At 49.2% G+C, this 15,037-nt stretch overlaps 1 protein-coding gene across 3 annotated transcripts; it reads left to right on the top strand.

Moving 5' to 3' along the window:
• The first annotated feature begins 3,284 nt into the window (after window positions 1–3,284).
• On the top strand, window positions 3,285–14,003 carry SNX11 (sorting nexin 11). Of its 3 annotated transcripts, none has more exons than XM_068977281.1 (8): window positions 3,285–3,325; window positions 6,795–6,849; window positions 7,293–7,379; window positions 7,674–7,774; window positions 9,042–9,137; window positions 9,342–9,554; window positions 10,277–10,352; window positions 13,903–14,003. In XM_068977281.1, the coding sequence occupies exons 2-8, from the start codon at window positions 6,808–6,810 to the stop codon at window positions 13,963–13,965; spliced, it is 678 nt and encodes a 225-aa protein (XP_068833382.1). In that variant the 5' UTR covers window positions 3,285–3,325; window positions 6,795–6,807; the 3' UTR covers window positions 13,966–14,003. The 3 variants fall into 3 exon arrangements, with proteins under 3 accessions (XP_068833382.1, XP_068833381.1, XP_068833380.1); XM_068977280.1 differs by having other exon boundaries at window positions 10,277–10,521; window positions 13,903–13,996; XM_068977279.1 differs by lacking the exon at window positions 13,903–14,003 and having other exon boundaries at window positions 10,277–11,732.
• The last annotated feature ends 1,034 nt before the right edge of the window (window positions 14,004–15,037 follow it).

Below are 15,037 nucleotides of genomic sequence, written 5' to 3'. Positions count from 1 at the left end.
TTTGTTTGTTTGTTTTTAACTTGTACAGTGAATCCTGAGCATATAAGATGGTTAAAAGAGCTGTTCAGGGATTTCCCCTGGTGGTCCAGTGGTTAGGATTTTGTGCTGCCAATGCAGAGGGCATGGGTTCGATCCCTGGTTGGGGAACTTAGATCCCACTTGCTCTGTGGCATGGTCAAAAGAAAATAAAGAGCTGTTCAGGAATGGGGAGCATAGAGGCTCATATGCCCTCACCCACTGCCCTCCTTAGGAATCAGGCATCTTACTCTCCATCAGTGGTGTCTTCCTCATCAAGACTAACCACATGGTACCATATGGGATTGTCCCACTACAATTCCAGCCTGATGCTTTCTTTTTTTTTTTTTTTAATTTATTTTTTTAATTTTAAAATCTTTAATTCTTACATGTGTTCCCAAACATGAAACCCCCTCCCACCTCCCTCCCCATAACATCTCTGTGGGTCATCCCCATGCACCAGCCCCAAGCATGCTGTATCCTGCGTCAGACATGGACTGGCGATTCAATTCTTACATGATAGTATACATGATAGAATGCCATTCTCCCAAATCATCCCACCCTCTCCCTCTGGCCTGATGCTTTCTAGCCTTAACCTGGTCAACTTCCCTCTTGTCTCTACCAAAAGCAAAATAGAAGTAGGGTGGGGGGCAAGATCCATTAAGAGTGTCTGGAGGCTGGGCACTCCCTGCATCCTTCAAGTTTGGAAGGAAGCTGAAAAACGTCTCTAGCTGGCCCTGATAAATGAAATAACTTTCACTTGGAAAATTTGATCCCTCAATTTCAAAAAATGATCCCAAATGAAATGGTTGAGCAATCTGAGAAGTAACTTCTTGCAAGTTAGTAAAGCAAACTGCCCCATCCCAAGCAGGGCATACACTCAGTTCTGTATCCAAAACATTCCTCAGAAGAGCTCCATGACTTCCTGGCTGCCCTTCCTCTGAGGAGGAGGACCCTGGCATCCCAACCCCCACAGGTGCTCATTCTTACTGGACAGCCTTCTGCAGGTTGCCATCACCACTGGAACCTTTGCTGTAGCTCTTCCATCATTAGCAACATCTGGGAAATAGTAACTTTCTTTTCAGCACAGAACCATTGGGGCCATCTGTGCAGATACCACGGCATCTTACACAAATTGGAGGTAAGAGGCATGGCTGGGTCCAAGACTTGGCAGCAGGACTTCTCTTCAGATTGTTCCAGAAAAAGTTACGAATTTCTCCAAAGTCCTTCATCTCTCCAGTGTGGGAAGCAGCCTGGTGTCCAGTGTGAGCTCTGTATTTACCAACCCCGGAGACCCCCTGCTGTCAACAATCCCCATGCACACCCCACCTGCTCCCATGTAACAGCTCAGAGAGTGAGTAATAAGACATTTTTGGATTAAAATAAAAAAAGTATCCACAATTATCAGAGAAGGCTAAAGATAATTCTCCCTTTTCTAGCTGTCTTATCTGCATGAGACCAGATTTTCTGGATTTCCTTGTCCAAAAAACAGTACAACGAACGAATGGGGAAGCACATGGGAATTTACAAAACTGTAATATAATGCCACTCTGCTCAGAGGGTCTCCCTAGGTGTCACAGTGGTAAAGAATCCGCTTGCCAATGCAAAAGCCACAGGTGACAGGGGTTCTAGTCAAGGGCCAGGAAGATCCCCTGGAGGAGGAAACAGCAACCCCTTCTACTAACCTTGCTGGGAGAATCCCATGCAAGGAGGAACCTGGAGGGCCACAGTCCAAGGGGTTGCAAAGAATCAGACATGACTGAAGTGACTGAGCACCCATTCAATAATTTTTTTAAGTGTAGTTATATTTCATGAAATATATTATGTCCACATGTAATGGTTTATTATTAGCTCTGTGAAAGTTGCTCAGTCGTGTCCGACTCTTTTCCTCCCCATGGACTATATAGTCCATGGAAGTCTCCAGGCCAGAATACTGGAGTGGGTAGCCTTTCCCTTCTCCAGGGGATCTTCCCAACACAGTGATTGAATCCAGGTCTCCTGCATTGCAGGCAGATTCTTTACCAGGGAAGCCTCATTATTAGCTTTGTGTGCTGTGCTTATTCGCTCAGTCGTGTCTGACTCTTTGTGACCCCATGGACTATAGCCCGCCAGGCTTCTCTATCCATGGGGATTCTCCAGGCCAGAATACTGGAGTGGGTTGCCATGCTCTCTTCCAAGGTATCTTCCCAACCCAGGGATCGAACCCAGGTCTCCCGCATTGCAGGCAGATTCTTCACCATCTGAGCCACCAGGGAAGTCCATTATTAGCTTTAGGTGAATTAATAAATGCTTTTAAATTTCTCTATTTAAATTTCCAATCCAGTGAACATCCCACATAAACAAAACCTCTTTGGGAGTCCACAACCATTTGTAAGAATGTAAAGGGATCCCGAGACAAAAACGTTTGACAAAAGTTGCTTTAAGTGCACCTTACGTTCTGAGCTATATCCACCTTATAGAAGAGGAAAGTAAGACAAAGATTTAAGGCCAGTTTAGGGCCACATAGTTACTGTAGTGCTTGCTGGGTATTGTGCCCAGATCTTCTAACTCCAGAGCTTGTATTTGTGACTGTAACTTTTCCCTTGAAATTAACCTTTGCTAAGACATTTTAACAGTATTAAAACAATCTTCATCATAGTCAACGGATTCTTCTTTCATTACTGACTAGCTGCGCGATCCTTCCTTATGTTTGTCTCTCAAGTGAACGAACTTGCAGTGTTTGCAGGACTGTCCGCAGTTCGGCTTTCTCTAGGACAATCGAGTTTTCGAATCTGAGTGGGCGACCCCTTGATAATTCCGCCGGGGAACAGAAACTTACAGGGTTCAAACGGGCACTCTCTCCAGACTGAGAGAGGCTCCCACGTTCCTGATTCTCCCACGCTCAGCACCGCTGACTAACCTTTCACACCTCCCGGCTCCTGGACCCACTTTCGGACATTCAGGGACGCTTCTTGGCTACTGATTGGCTGCGCTTAACAACAATGGGCGGGACGCGACTCCGGATTGGACGTCAGAACCCCTTCTCCTCCCCTCGCCCTCATCCCCCAAGCAGCGCCCCAAGAGAGAGGTGCGGGATCCAGATTCCAGCCGGGGCCTGGGCGGTGCGGAGTGCGCCGCCGCGAGAGGTGCTTGTCACTAAGAGCCAGGGCCTGAGGGGGCGGGGCGCCCTGGGCACCAGGGATTGGCGTGCCTGCAGCCTTCTCCCGTCGTGCACCGGGGCGCCGGTCGCTCACCCGGAAGGAGAAGCCGGGACTCTTACTATATGGTGGGGCGCTGGCGGTGTCGCTGTGGGAGTGGGCGCTGCTCTCAGGTGAGGGGGCGTGGACAGGTTCGCGGGGGGTGGATGCTACTCTCTGGTAAGGGCTATGGGTTTGAGCGTCAGCAGTGGTACTTGAGGTGGGGACCTTGCTGGACATCCTAAGAAAGGAGCAGCCTCACCTCCCGGGATGAAGACGGGTGCTTGGTCCGGGTCCAAGGAAGGAAACCTGGCTTTCCATTTAGTTTTATAAAATATATAAAGCATCTTTCCTTCCCACTCCCCAAGCTTAGTAGGCAAAGAGGAATAAGGACCACGTCGTCCTTTGGCTCCTCGTTCGTAAGGAATACAGGAGTTTGCTACGTTGACCCAAACGCTGGGACTAGGAGTAATGGCAAGTATTCTACGGGGACACAGGAGGCTCTTGCGCTAGATTGTGGTGCCTTTGTTACTTAGCTGCAAGTAGAAGGAGTGGCAAGTTACAGATGAACAGAAGGATAGAGCAGAGCTGCTTGGCTGAGAACGGGCAGATGCTGGTCAGACCTGGGGAGCTACTTCTGCTACTTGTGAGTGTTTCAGAAGGAGAGCTTTTTGAGTTGCTATCCGGCACCAAAGGCTGAAGAATGAGCAAGAAGGGATGGGAGTCTTGGCGGCTTATATACTTTTATCACCGGATTTTTTTTTTTTCGGATTTGTTTTTTTAACGTGCCTCTTGAAGTTTTAGAAAGTATTGAAGTATTAGTTTAAATGGGAGTGAAAATTGTGGAGCTAAAGCCTTGGAACAGTGTCTAAAACAGTTCCTGCCTGGAATTGTTTAGACACTGGAAAGCCTTACAGGCTACTTTATAAATAGCAAACAACTGGATTTTCCCCGGAGATACTGGTGCTGGTACAGGTGGAGAAAATAAACTTCAGACGTGATTGAAAGGGCCCAGGAAATGTAGTTAGCGCTGCATAAGTAGCTGAGAGGGCCACTGACTCTATCCTTAGTTGGGTGACACACGGATCCATCTTCCAGATCATAGAGCTAAAATTAAGAACTTCCTCTTTTTCCTCCAAGGGCAGAAATGCTTCATTTCCTCCTGAGGAGTGGGGTCTACAGGGAGGAAGCTGATGGAGAATAGTAGTTGCTAGAAATTATTCCTTGAAGTCTAGGTTTTTGTGTTCGTCCAGTGTTTTTAAGGAAAGTTACATTGGAAGCTTTCTAAGTGCCCTTTAATCTTAGGGTTAGTGAAGTCGCTCAGTTGTGTCCAACTCTTTGCAACCCCATGGACTGTAGCCCACCAGGCTCCTCCATCCATGGAATTTTCTAGGCAAGAGTACTGGAGTGGGTTGCCATTTCCTTCTCCAAATCTTAGGGTTAAGTGTATAGCATCTTGGGGGTCCTAAGACTTTTATCCCCTCTCGGATATTTTTTAAGTCAGTTTATAGCTGTTTGTTTCTAAGTGGTATGAGTCCCAAAAGAAAGGAGAGACACTTGCTCTCAGAGCCCTTGGCTCACTCTTCTTGAGCCTAAGAGTGATGACCATTTAGTTACTGAAATATGGTCCTGAATTTGGCAAACTTTTCAAGGCCCTGGAGATTCGTGAGCTTCACTTAGTGTGTGGATTTCCTTATTGTCATCTTTCTTGCCCTTACTTTTGTGGAAAGACACTTCAGTGTATTTAATTTTGCTCCTGTGCTGGGAATATACCAAATGCCTGAAATGAGAAGAGAAAAAAATTTTTTGTTTAATCTGAGGAGATTAATTGTCCACAGTGAGTCGACCTGCTCTCTTCAGTTACAGCCGTTAGCCTGCTTCCATCCAGGATGTAATACATCAGTTGTTATGGAATTGGGATTTCCCACTTTTCAGTTCAGGGCCTTTGTGGTAGTGACTGCATCAGATGAAAAGTCAGAATGTCAGCAAGTATATTATTTAATATGGCACTGCAATCACAGCATTTCCAGTTTGCTGGACTGTATAGCCCAGATTTGTCCTATATCGTGCAGCTTCATCTCTGCATGCAGTGTCTGTGTGTGGAGAGACCTTCTGATATTCTGGAAAAGATTGGGAAAGCTGTGTGTCCTGCTAATTTTGTGGTGTAGACGAGTTCCTCTCCTCCTGAAATGTTAGCCTTGTGTTAGCACAACATAAAGTAGGAAGGAAACTCATTACCTGCTTTTCTAATGGTAAAGCAGAACTAATAAGAGAATGTGTTTAAAATTAATTGTGGGACTGTAAAAATGAGTGGGTGTGTGAATGTGCATGGGGGGAGGACAGGGGGAGCTTAGAGATAGTCTCATTTTCCCAGGAGCCAGGCTGGATCATTTGTTGGCAGTACATATTGGCTGAAGTCAGTTTTCATTTCAAGGTAAATTGTAAAGGGAAATTAAACCTTATTGTTCCGCCCTTAAGAGAGGAGAAGGGGGTGGAGGCAGCAGCCAGAGTGGATGCTGTTGAAGTGGTTCTAGGAGTAACAAGATTAGTGCTGTATTTTAACAGAAGGTGACATCATGGGCCCCTTTGGACTTGAGTAACCCTGTGCCTCAGCCTTCATGGTCCCCTTGTTGGAGTGGGCGATGTTGCTGCGCATGTAAACTGCCACACTGGGGGAAATCAGTGGCTTAGGCTTTAATGAATCTTTGCAAAGGAGCGGAAAACATCCTGAGTCGACCTGTGCGGCTCTGGGGTGCTTGGGCAGAGGTACAAACCGCATGTTGAGAGGAAATGATTAGAACCATTGTCTTGGGTTCTGGAAATGGAATTAGCTAAGAGAAGGTCACAACTGGACAACCCGCTCAGGTGCCCCTGGAACTCTCCAACTCAGAACTGCCTCTGGGGTCCTGGGTGTGCTTAAGCAAGACAAAGGGAGACGTCTCAGGAGCCTCCGCGTTTGTGGGGTTTTGGTTTTCTCTGGACAGCCAGGAGGGGGCAATGTTAGGCTCAGTTAGAGATCTGTGCTGTGTGGGGCCAGCAGTTCTCAGGCAAAAAGGTTTTACAGCTCAGCCCGCCAGTTCTGGCCGCCTGAGGTGACATTGTTGACCTGAACTTGTTTTGGCTAGAAGTGGCCCCTGGTTCAGAGTCCCTGCCATGGTCTGAGAAGGGAGGTAAATCCCTCAGGGCTTTTAGCTTGGCCCCCAGCTCATGTGTGTGGGGGGGCTCCCCCAAAAGCGCAGCAGGTAAAGAATCCTCTTGCAACAGGAGACATGGGTTTGATCCCTGGGTTGGGAAGATCCCCTGGAGAGGGGAATGGCAACCTGCTCCAATGTTCCTGCCTGGAAAACCCCAGGGACAGAGAAGCCTAATGGGTTACAGTCCAAAGGGTTGCAAAGAGTCTGACATGACTGAGCAACGGTGTGCGGTAGCTCGTGTGGGGGGATTTTTTTGCTTCCTCTTAAATTTTACACAAGAGCAAAAAAAGTTGCCTGGATTTCCCCAGGGGGGTCGATTAAAAATTTTCAGGGTTTTGCCCTGGCAAAGAGAGGTGAGAGTAGAGGCATGCTAACAGAGATTGATCCTGAATCTCCTGTCTCTCATCAGATGTTTTCTTCCAATGGGCTTTTGGTGTAGGATGTTGGAGAACCAAGAGCAGGAGGTAAGCATGTGATTTCCGGGAAACATCTGGGTGAAAGCTTGAGGGGCTCTGCGAGAGCCAGATACTGCTCGGTGGTGGTGTTCTGACAGTAATGCCTTAGTGGTTCTGATGTGCTCAAAGTCAAGCGAGAAGAGGGAGATCAGTAGTGAAGGCATGACTGAGAAACGAGGTTCCATTTCCACTAACTTTCTATTCATCGGAAGGTGCTAGAATGGGAGCTTCACGAGGACAAGGATTTTTGTGTTTTGTCCTTGTTCTGCCCCCAGTGCCTAAGCACGGTACCTGCCACATAGAGGGTGGTCAATAAATATTTGCTGAATTGAATGAATAAATGAACAAATGAGTGAAAGTTGGCATTGAGTGGAATACTCTGGCCGCCCGTGTGTTGGAACCACCTTACTATGTGGCTGCGCTGAAGCTGAAGGAGCATTTCTTACCTCTAGGAGGTGATCACTGTGCGTGTTCAGGACCCCCGCGTGCAGAATGAGGGCTCCTGGAATTCTTATGTGGATTATAAGATATTCCTTCATGTAAGTGTATCTGACATTGATATTGGGATCAATATACCTTTCAGGGCTGAGGGCCAGTCCTGAGCAGAACCTGTTTATGGAGGTATTGACAGAAGAAAAGGAAGGAGGAGAGGAAAGAGAGCCTGGGGTCTGCCTGAATTGTTTTCAGGCTGCTGGGTGGCACTGTGCTCTGCTTGGATCCCCTTGACTGGGACTGTGGCCTGGTGACTTGAGTCCTTGGTGAGAGGGATGACGGGGATTTCGTGTGAACTTGGGCTTTTCCACCAAACCCTTTTCACATGCTTTCTCCTGTAGACCAACAGCAAGGCCTTTACCGCCAAGACGTCCTGTGTGCGCCGCCGCTACCGGGAGTTTGTGTGGCTGAGAAAGCAGCTCCAGAGAAATGCGGGTTTAGTGTGAGTTCTCTTACTTCCTTCTTGGGTCCGAGACCGGCTTCTTGGGTTCTTCCTTGGCAACTGGGGTTTACAATCAAGAGAACTTGGCAGCATGACAGGACTAAGGTCGCTGAGAAATGTGTTCTTAAATTATGTTTTCAAGTCAGTGAAAAAAAGTAATGACAGAGTTCTCATTTCTAATATTTTGACCTAACAAAGCCAAACAAATCTAAAGAACATTTTTCTTTTTTATATGCATAGGGCTAAACAAAGGTACTGCTGGCTGTGTAAATATGCTTCACTGGTTATCAGGAACTTTTTAGCACCTGGACTAATTTGACACATGGTGTTCCTGTCCGTTTGATATGTAAAAATTGTGATTTTTTTTTTTCCTTTCTTCTTTTTTGTGTAGAGACCTTTATCCAGAGTTACTACAGACTGAGAGCCTTAGGACAAGCACTGTTGTTCACTCCTCACCTACATGCTGCAGATAAGCCCAAAAACTGGAGGCAGTTTATGACAGTGATTCCAACACAGTGTGGTTACTGAGTGCTGTGGTGACTTTGTTGACAACTTAGCCAATTAGTTAACATGTGTGATTGATGAAGCCACTGTCATGAGTCAGTCAGGCCCTCATAAGCCAGTCGGAACTTCCTCTGAACAGATCCTGTATCCTCTAGTCTGGCCTGCTGTTTTCAAGCATGTGCCATGCCTCACAGGAGAGGCTAGGGAGGCTGGAAGAGTTTGTGGATGAGTTGCTGCAACCTGACTACTTTTAGAAAATTCCAAACGTGATCTTTCGGGACTGGAGATGGTAGCCTTAATTTACACACAAGGACCCAGCATCCTCCATGTCTCCATGTCCAAGTTTCTTCCTTTTGAAATAGTAGTTGATGGTGGGAGTGGGTTCTGAAAACAAGAGAGTCTAGCAGCCTGGAGTTTGTAAGTCCTAGGCTTGGTTCAGATGCCAGCTCTGCTGCCTACTTACGAGCTGTGTGCCATAGGGAGATTTACTCAACTTCTCTATTTCCTTACCATTAAAATGGGTACGCTGACATCTTTCTCACAGGGCTTTGAGGAGGATAAACGAGGTAAGGTTTGTAGACGTTTAGCACAGTGCCTGACACCAGGCATGTCATCAGTCGGTGTTAACCCTCTGCCCTTGCCCTCTTATCAAATGCTATTTGTGTTGATTTGTGTCTCTTTTTAGGGGCTTTCCTTGATCAGGGACTGGAGTGACTGGGATATTACTTATCTTGGGTATGTGTTACGTTGTGTGATCTCACAGGCCTGTACCTGAACTTCCTGGCAAGTCAACCTTCTTTGGCAGCTCAGATGAGTTCATTGAGAAGCGACGACAAGGTCTACAGCACTTCCTTGAAAAGTGAGTGGACTTGGAGGGCTGGCACTTGCCTCTGGGGGTGGCAGGGGTGTGTGCGCTGTGCAGAATGGCCCCCAGGAACACACAGGCGTGTTTGTGTCAGATGCTTGTGCCCTCAGCACTCACGCCAGAAGGCCTCAGAGGATGGGGCTGGGTCAGCTGCTGTGAGGCTGACGCTCTGCGCTCTTCTGCCTGTGTCTGCCCCAGGGTCCTGCAGAGCGTGGTCCTCCTGTCAGACAGCCAGTTACACCTCTTCCTGCAAAGCCAGCTCTCAGTGCCCGAGATAGAAGCCTGCGTGCAGGGCCGGAGCTCCGTGTCCGTTTCTGACGCCATTCTGCGCTACGCTATGTCCAACTGCGGCTGGGCCCAGGAAGAGAGACGGGGTTCCTCTCACCTGGCTGAAGGAGACCAGCCCAAGAGGTAACTGAATGCTCTTTTCTGAGACACCAGTGGCTAGGATTACTATAACGTGGGCCAGTGAGGTGTCCATTGGTAGGGAAAGTAAGGTCATGGCATTGGTGGCCTTTCAGGAGGGCCCCTGTCATCCCATGCATGAGGGCCTTGGGTCTGTGCTGACTCATCCCTGGGAGATGGCTCTCCTATTGCAAGCTGGGGAGAAAGAAGGAAAGGCTCTCTTATTTGTTTTGTTCTTTATCCTCTCCCCCAACCCCCGTTTTCCTTAGATGACAACTTTATTGAGATATATTCATATACATAAAACTCACCCTTTTATGTACAGCTCAGTAGTTTTTGTTTATTCACGAGGTCATGCAGCCATCTGTCATCACAGTCAGTTTTAGAACATTTTCATCACCCCTGAAGAAACATTGTACCTATTAGCAGTGACTCCCCACACTCCCCAATCCCAGACCCTAGCCCTTGGTAAACACTGTCTACTTTGCCCATTCTGGACATTTCACACAGGTGGAGTTGTACCTGTGGTCTTTTGTGACAGACCTCTCTCACTTGGCACCATTTCCCGGCGCATTCGTGTGGCAGGGCATATCAACACTTAATTCCTTCCTGTGGCCAAATACTATTTCCTTGGATGAACAGGCCTCCCTTGTTGTCCGTTCACTTGTATTTGTTGATTTTTGTTTACCTGTTCATGCCCTCCTTTTCCCTTTCCCACTTTTTTCCAGTTGTTGCTTTCTCCCAAGACCCGGCCGGAGGAGCTCTCCCTCACCGCCTCCCGGGGAAGAAAAGGATCAGTTCGAGGTGTGGGCTCCTGTGGTTGACTCTGAGGCTCCTCCCTTGGAGAGCCCCACTCTCCCACCCACCTCCTCTCCATCATGCTGTGGTTTTACAAGACCTGATGAGGGAATCTCTGCTTCTCAGCCTGTGAGGAGAGTCCTGGGAGGGGACCATGCTGTGCCTTTGGACCCTGGTCAGTTGGAAACAGTTTTGGAAAAGTGAGCTCTCCTTGGAGCTCTGGGTTTTGCTCAGAGGTGGATGAAGGCGATGCAGGCAGGGAGACTTGCTCAGGCGGGGTTAGGCACAGGCTGGTGGTGGGAGGCTGGTCTGCTTCCTGTTTTACCATGGCCTCTGCTCAAGTTGGTTCTGTGGAGATTGGTCATAACTCCTCAGGCTTCTTCGATAGGGATAAGACACTGTGCAGGTGTTTAAGTTAAGCACAAGACCCAGGAGTTGTTGGTTCTGAGCCAAACCCCGAATTTACTCTCCTGGAAGCTGAATTTCTTTCGATGTTTGTTAATGGGTCCAGGAGCACTGTCTCAGGCGGCTGGTTGGGGACCTGTAGGTGGCAGATTTCAATCTACCTTATCAGAGACTGCTGCAGCAGAAATGCTTGTGTTTCTGTTGTGTCATTGTGTTCCAGCTGGCTATGTTTTTGCTGAAGTCCCGGGAGCACTGGTTTCTGGGAGGCTGGCCTCTTGGTACCTCCTTGCATGGACAGGGGGGTGAATATTTTTTCTCCCACCTCCTTGCTTTTCCTCCACTCATAACCACTGAATGGAACGGTGCTGTGACTCCTGACATTGGGGTTTCCTGCGCATCCCAGGACCTCGGCCTGGCTGTATGGGGCCTGAGACCTGTGAAATAGCTTGTGGCCATCCACAAAAGAGAAAGGTTTGGTCACAGCCAAAGGACAGGGAATGATTCCGGGGGCTTTGTTTTGGAAAAGATACCCTGGACTGTCCCTGCCTCTCTGGTTATAAAGCCGAAATGGACTGTCTTCTCTGCAGGGTTAGCTGAGCTCCTTTCTTGTTTGAATCCTTTTCTTCTCCCTTAGTAACAGCTCCCTTTCCCCAGGGCTTCAGCCACCACGTGTCCCTCTGCTGTGTCGCGGGAGGCCGTCTGTTCAGTCCAGTGGGGTGCGGGGGCTTTGTTTCTGCCTGGAGAGAGGGCTCTGGGGATGGAGATGAGAAACAACACGCCTTCCTTCAGACAATGAGGCGTCCTGCCCTCCTGCTGCAGTAATTCTCTCCTCTGAGAGCTGGAGCTGGAGGAGACGAGTGTCGCTGGCGTTCTGCTTATCTGCCCTGGCGTCTGTGTGTGGTTCTTCTCCATCTCGCCTGCCCCTCCCTCCCCTGGCCCCCGCACCGGTCCGTGGGCTCTTCTACTACTCGCCTATGCTGTGGGACTGTCATGGCATTTAGTTCGGAGGCTTTGGCCTGAAATAAAATTCAAGTATTTAAGACTGTTGCTGCAGTTGGTGTCTAACAAGCTGTAGCAGTGGAGGAGGCATTGAGGGCTGGCGGTAGTCACTTTCATAAATCATGAATTTATCAGCGTGGAAATAATGGTTCAGAACTGAGCTCGGCAGCTCTCCTGCGTTGTGTGTGCAGCTCAAGTTCACCACTGGAGGAAGGACTGCCTTCCAAAGAGGCAGGATCCAGCTCTTCTCACAGTGATGGGCATGAACCTTGTTAGGTATAATTTACCTGATGCTGCTTCCATCCTTGCAGCCTGTCTGAGGTGCCAGGTGCTGAAAGAGAAATAAAGTTTGTCAACAGGCAGATGCCGAGCCCTGGCTGGGACTCATCTCTCTTCTCTGCCTGCCTCCCCTGGGTCTCTCTTTTATATGGTGCAGCAGAGCAAGGCGAGGATAGAAAGCCTACAGAGGCAAATCCAAAGTGTCAAAAGAAGTTCATTTAAAAGGGGAAAAAAACTCCATACACAGCCCTCACAAAAACCCGACAGATGCTAAGCTAATGGCATCCGCTCTGCCGATTGGTGGGGATGACTCATGAATATTAATGAGTCCAATGCTCCAAATGGTGCAGCTGTGAACCCAGCTGTGCTTGAAGCTCTCTGATCTCGAAACTTCCAGACAGGAGCCGGAGGTGGTCTGTGTCAATTCCCTACTCAGCCAAAAAACAGCAAGCTGGGTCGGCTTCTTCTGTTCATGCCTTTTCTTCCTGGAGTTGGTGCTCAGCAGCCAGTTCTGCCAGCAGGGTTGGCTGCTGGGACAGCAGGAGCTGGTCAAAGACACGGATGCGATCTTTCTGACTCCTGGCTTTTTTAATGATCCATTATCAGCAGTGCATACAGCAGGACCTCAGTTAATCTAAGGCCAGGCGCCGTCCCGCCGCTGTCTTGTGCAGAGTTGAGTGTAGGCCATGGAAGGAGATGTCCTATGGGGGAGAGCTTTTCTAGTAACGTGGGCCTAGAGTTACCAGAAAAACAGCAGGAATGGTTTCCTCCCCATCTCGGCAGCGCCGTCTGCTGCTCCCCCGTCTTGCTGTGTCCTGGCGTGTGCGTGGTTGCTGCCGTGGCTGACAGCCTCTGTAGGGAGGATGGGGAGCTACTCGGGGCAGTGGCCTGCTGGGCTGTTTTGTAGAATGGTTTGAGGTAGGTTCTGTGTCTGACTTACAGTCACCGTACTAATTTTATTTTTTGCCTATCTCGCTCAGCATGTGGTACCTTAGTTCCCTGACCAGGAATTGAACCCTTGCCCCCTAGAGTGAAAGCACAGAGTCCTAATCATTGGACTATCAGGGAAGCCCCTTGTCATCTTTCTTCTGACAGTTACTTGTGTGGCCCAAGTCTATTCATCTCCTGTAACACAGAATAAGTGATCCCAAAGTCATAGGTTTCCTTTTGTTTCGTGGGAGGAAGTGTGTGTGTGTAGGAGGAGGTGGGTTTTCTTGTGTGAAAATGAGTTTCATACACATTGTTTATTTGACCATGGTGCCCAGTGAGGAGGGGCAGGGGAAGTATGACCCTTAGTTTCTAGCTGAGGACACTGAGCTGGTCATGGTTTTTTAAAAGTATGTGTCAGGTAGAACTGTGGGAAGAGAACTCTGGGAAGAGATACTTCCCAACTTCTGTAAAACAAGATTTTTCCCCCCCAAAAAAAATCTTGAAAAAAAAGCTGGGGACTTCCCTGGTGGTCCAGTGGCTGAGACTCCATGCTCCCAATGCAGGGGGCCCAGGTTCGATCCCTGGTCAGGGAGCTAGAACCCACATATCGCAACTAAGAGTTTGCCTGCTGCAACTAAAGATCTCACGTGCAGCAGTGCAGATGGGACATCCTGTGTGCGGTACGGCCAAAAACAGGGATAACTAAGTCCCCCACTGTTCAAGGAGGAAAAAACTCCCCCACAGATCTTTTCAGAGTCGTTCTCAGAAATCCTCCACAGTCCAAGGTTTGCTTACCGCCAGGGGCGTAGAGCTATACCACCGAGCCCCAGGTGCCTCGTACCCGCTCCCATAGCTTTGCTTAGGAGGTGACTGTGACTTTAACAGTCTGACTGGACAGTAAGTTTAGTTCCATGTTTATGAATTTGTTTACATGCTCTTGCAGAATATTCTTAACACCCAGGAGTGGGGAGGGCAGTGGACCGGGAGGATGCGAGGTTGGAGGTAAGAATGGAAGCAGCCCAGCCCCCGGCCTGCCTCATGGGGACGTCTCACTGGGGCCGGAGTGGCGTCTGCAGATTTACGTATGAGCAGCCAACTGAGGCACAGCTGAAACCAAGCTGAGGAGCCCTGCAGGGCAAGCTCGGGACGCCCGGGCACTGATCCGCAGCCACCTTCCCAGGCGGCCATCTGCCAACAGGGACCAGCTCTGTAGGGGGAATGTCACCTGGCTTGAGGTAACCTTTCTTTGAGCTGGGGATGAGTGTCCCTCTTCCTGCTCTGTTTACAACTGTACCTTCTTTGCTGTGGGGTTTTTCAGTCTGCTGTGGAACCCCCCCCGCCCCCACCATGTTCTCGCATCTTCATCCTGCCCCAGCTCTTCTCTCCAAGGAACAGTTGTCAGCTGCTGCCGTGACCAGCTGTCCATTGGGCTCACCAGCGGGGCAGCAGAAGTAACCCATGAGGACAACCACTTCCCCCTCAGTAATGGCTGGATTTGGAGTTGGAAGGCTGGAACCTCAAGCCTCAAGATAAATAAACTTGGACCGTTTATGCTCCAAAGGATGAAAAGTGCTGCATTTGTAGGAGACAGCGCACCTGGCTCAGTGGGCAGAGTCAGTTTGCTCCCTTCTGCTCAGGGGAGCCCGGGTCCACTTCCCCCAGCAAAGGAGGAGACGGGCGCTGAAACGGCAGCGAGGGAGGTGTGTCGTAAGTGGCGAGATGGTGAAGCGACTGTGAGAGTAAAGGAGCGCCCGAACGCCTGCAAGGGCTCCGCCCCGGGGAAGGGCAGGAGCACGAGATGCTTCTGTGATCTGCGGATTAACAGTTCTTACCTGCGGCTGTCAAGTCCCTCCTTCCTATTTTCAGCCTGCTCGACTTTTTCTTTTAAACAGCCTTTCGAAGGGGCCAGCTAGTTAGAGCCTTTTTGTGTGTGTTGTGTTTCAGGCTTTGAAGTGCTCCAGCCCTGTGTGTGTCCCTTCCCCTGGTGGCCTGGTTGGCGTAGGAAACCAGGCCCACCAGCAGCCTGACCCGAATCCCTCCAGCAGAAGGCCAAGACTAGTGAGAGCCTGCAGCGGTTT

This window comes from Capricornis sumatraensis, chromosome 8 (assembly GCF_032405125.1).
Source record: "Capricornis sumatraensis isolate serow.1 chromosome 8, serow.2, whole genome shotgun sequence".
Taxonomy (NCBI): Eukaryota; Metazoa; Chordata; class Mammalia; order Artiodactyla; family Bovidae; genus Capricornis; species Capricornis sumatraensis.
Note: the sequence above shows the minus strand (reverse complement) of the source record. Positions and strands in the feature narration are given on the sequence as shown.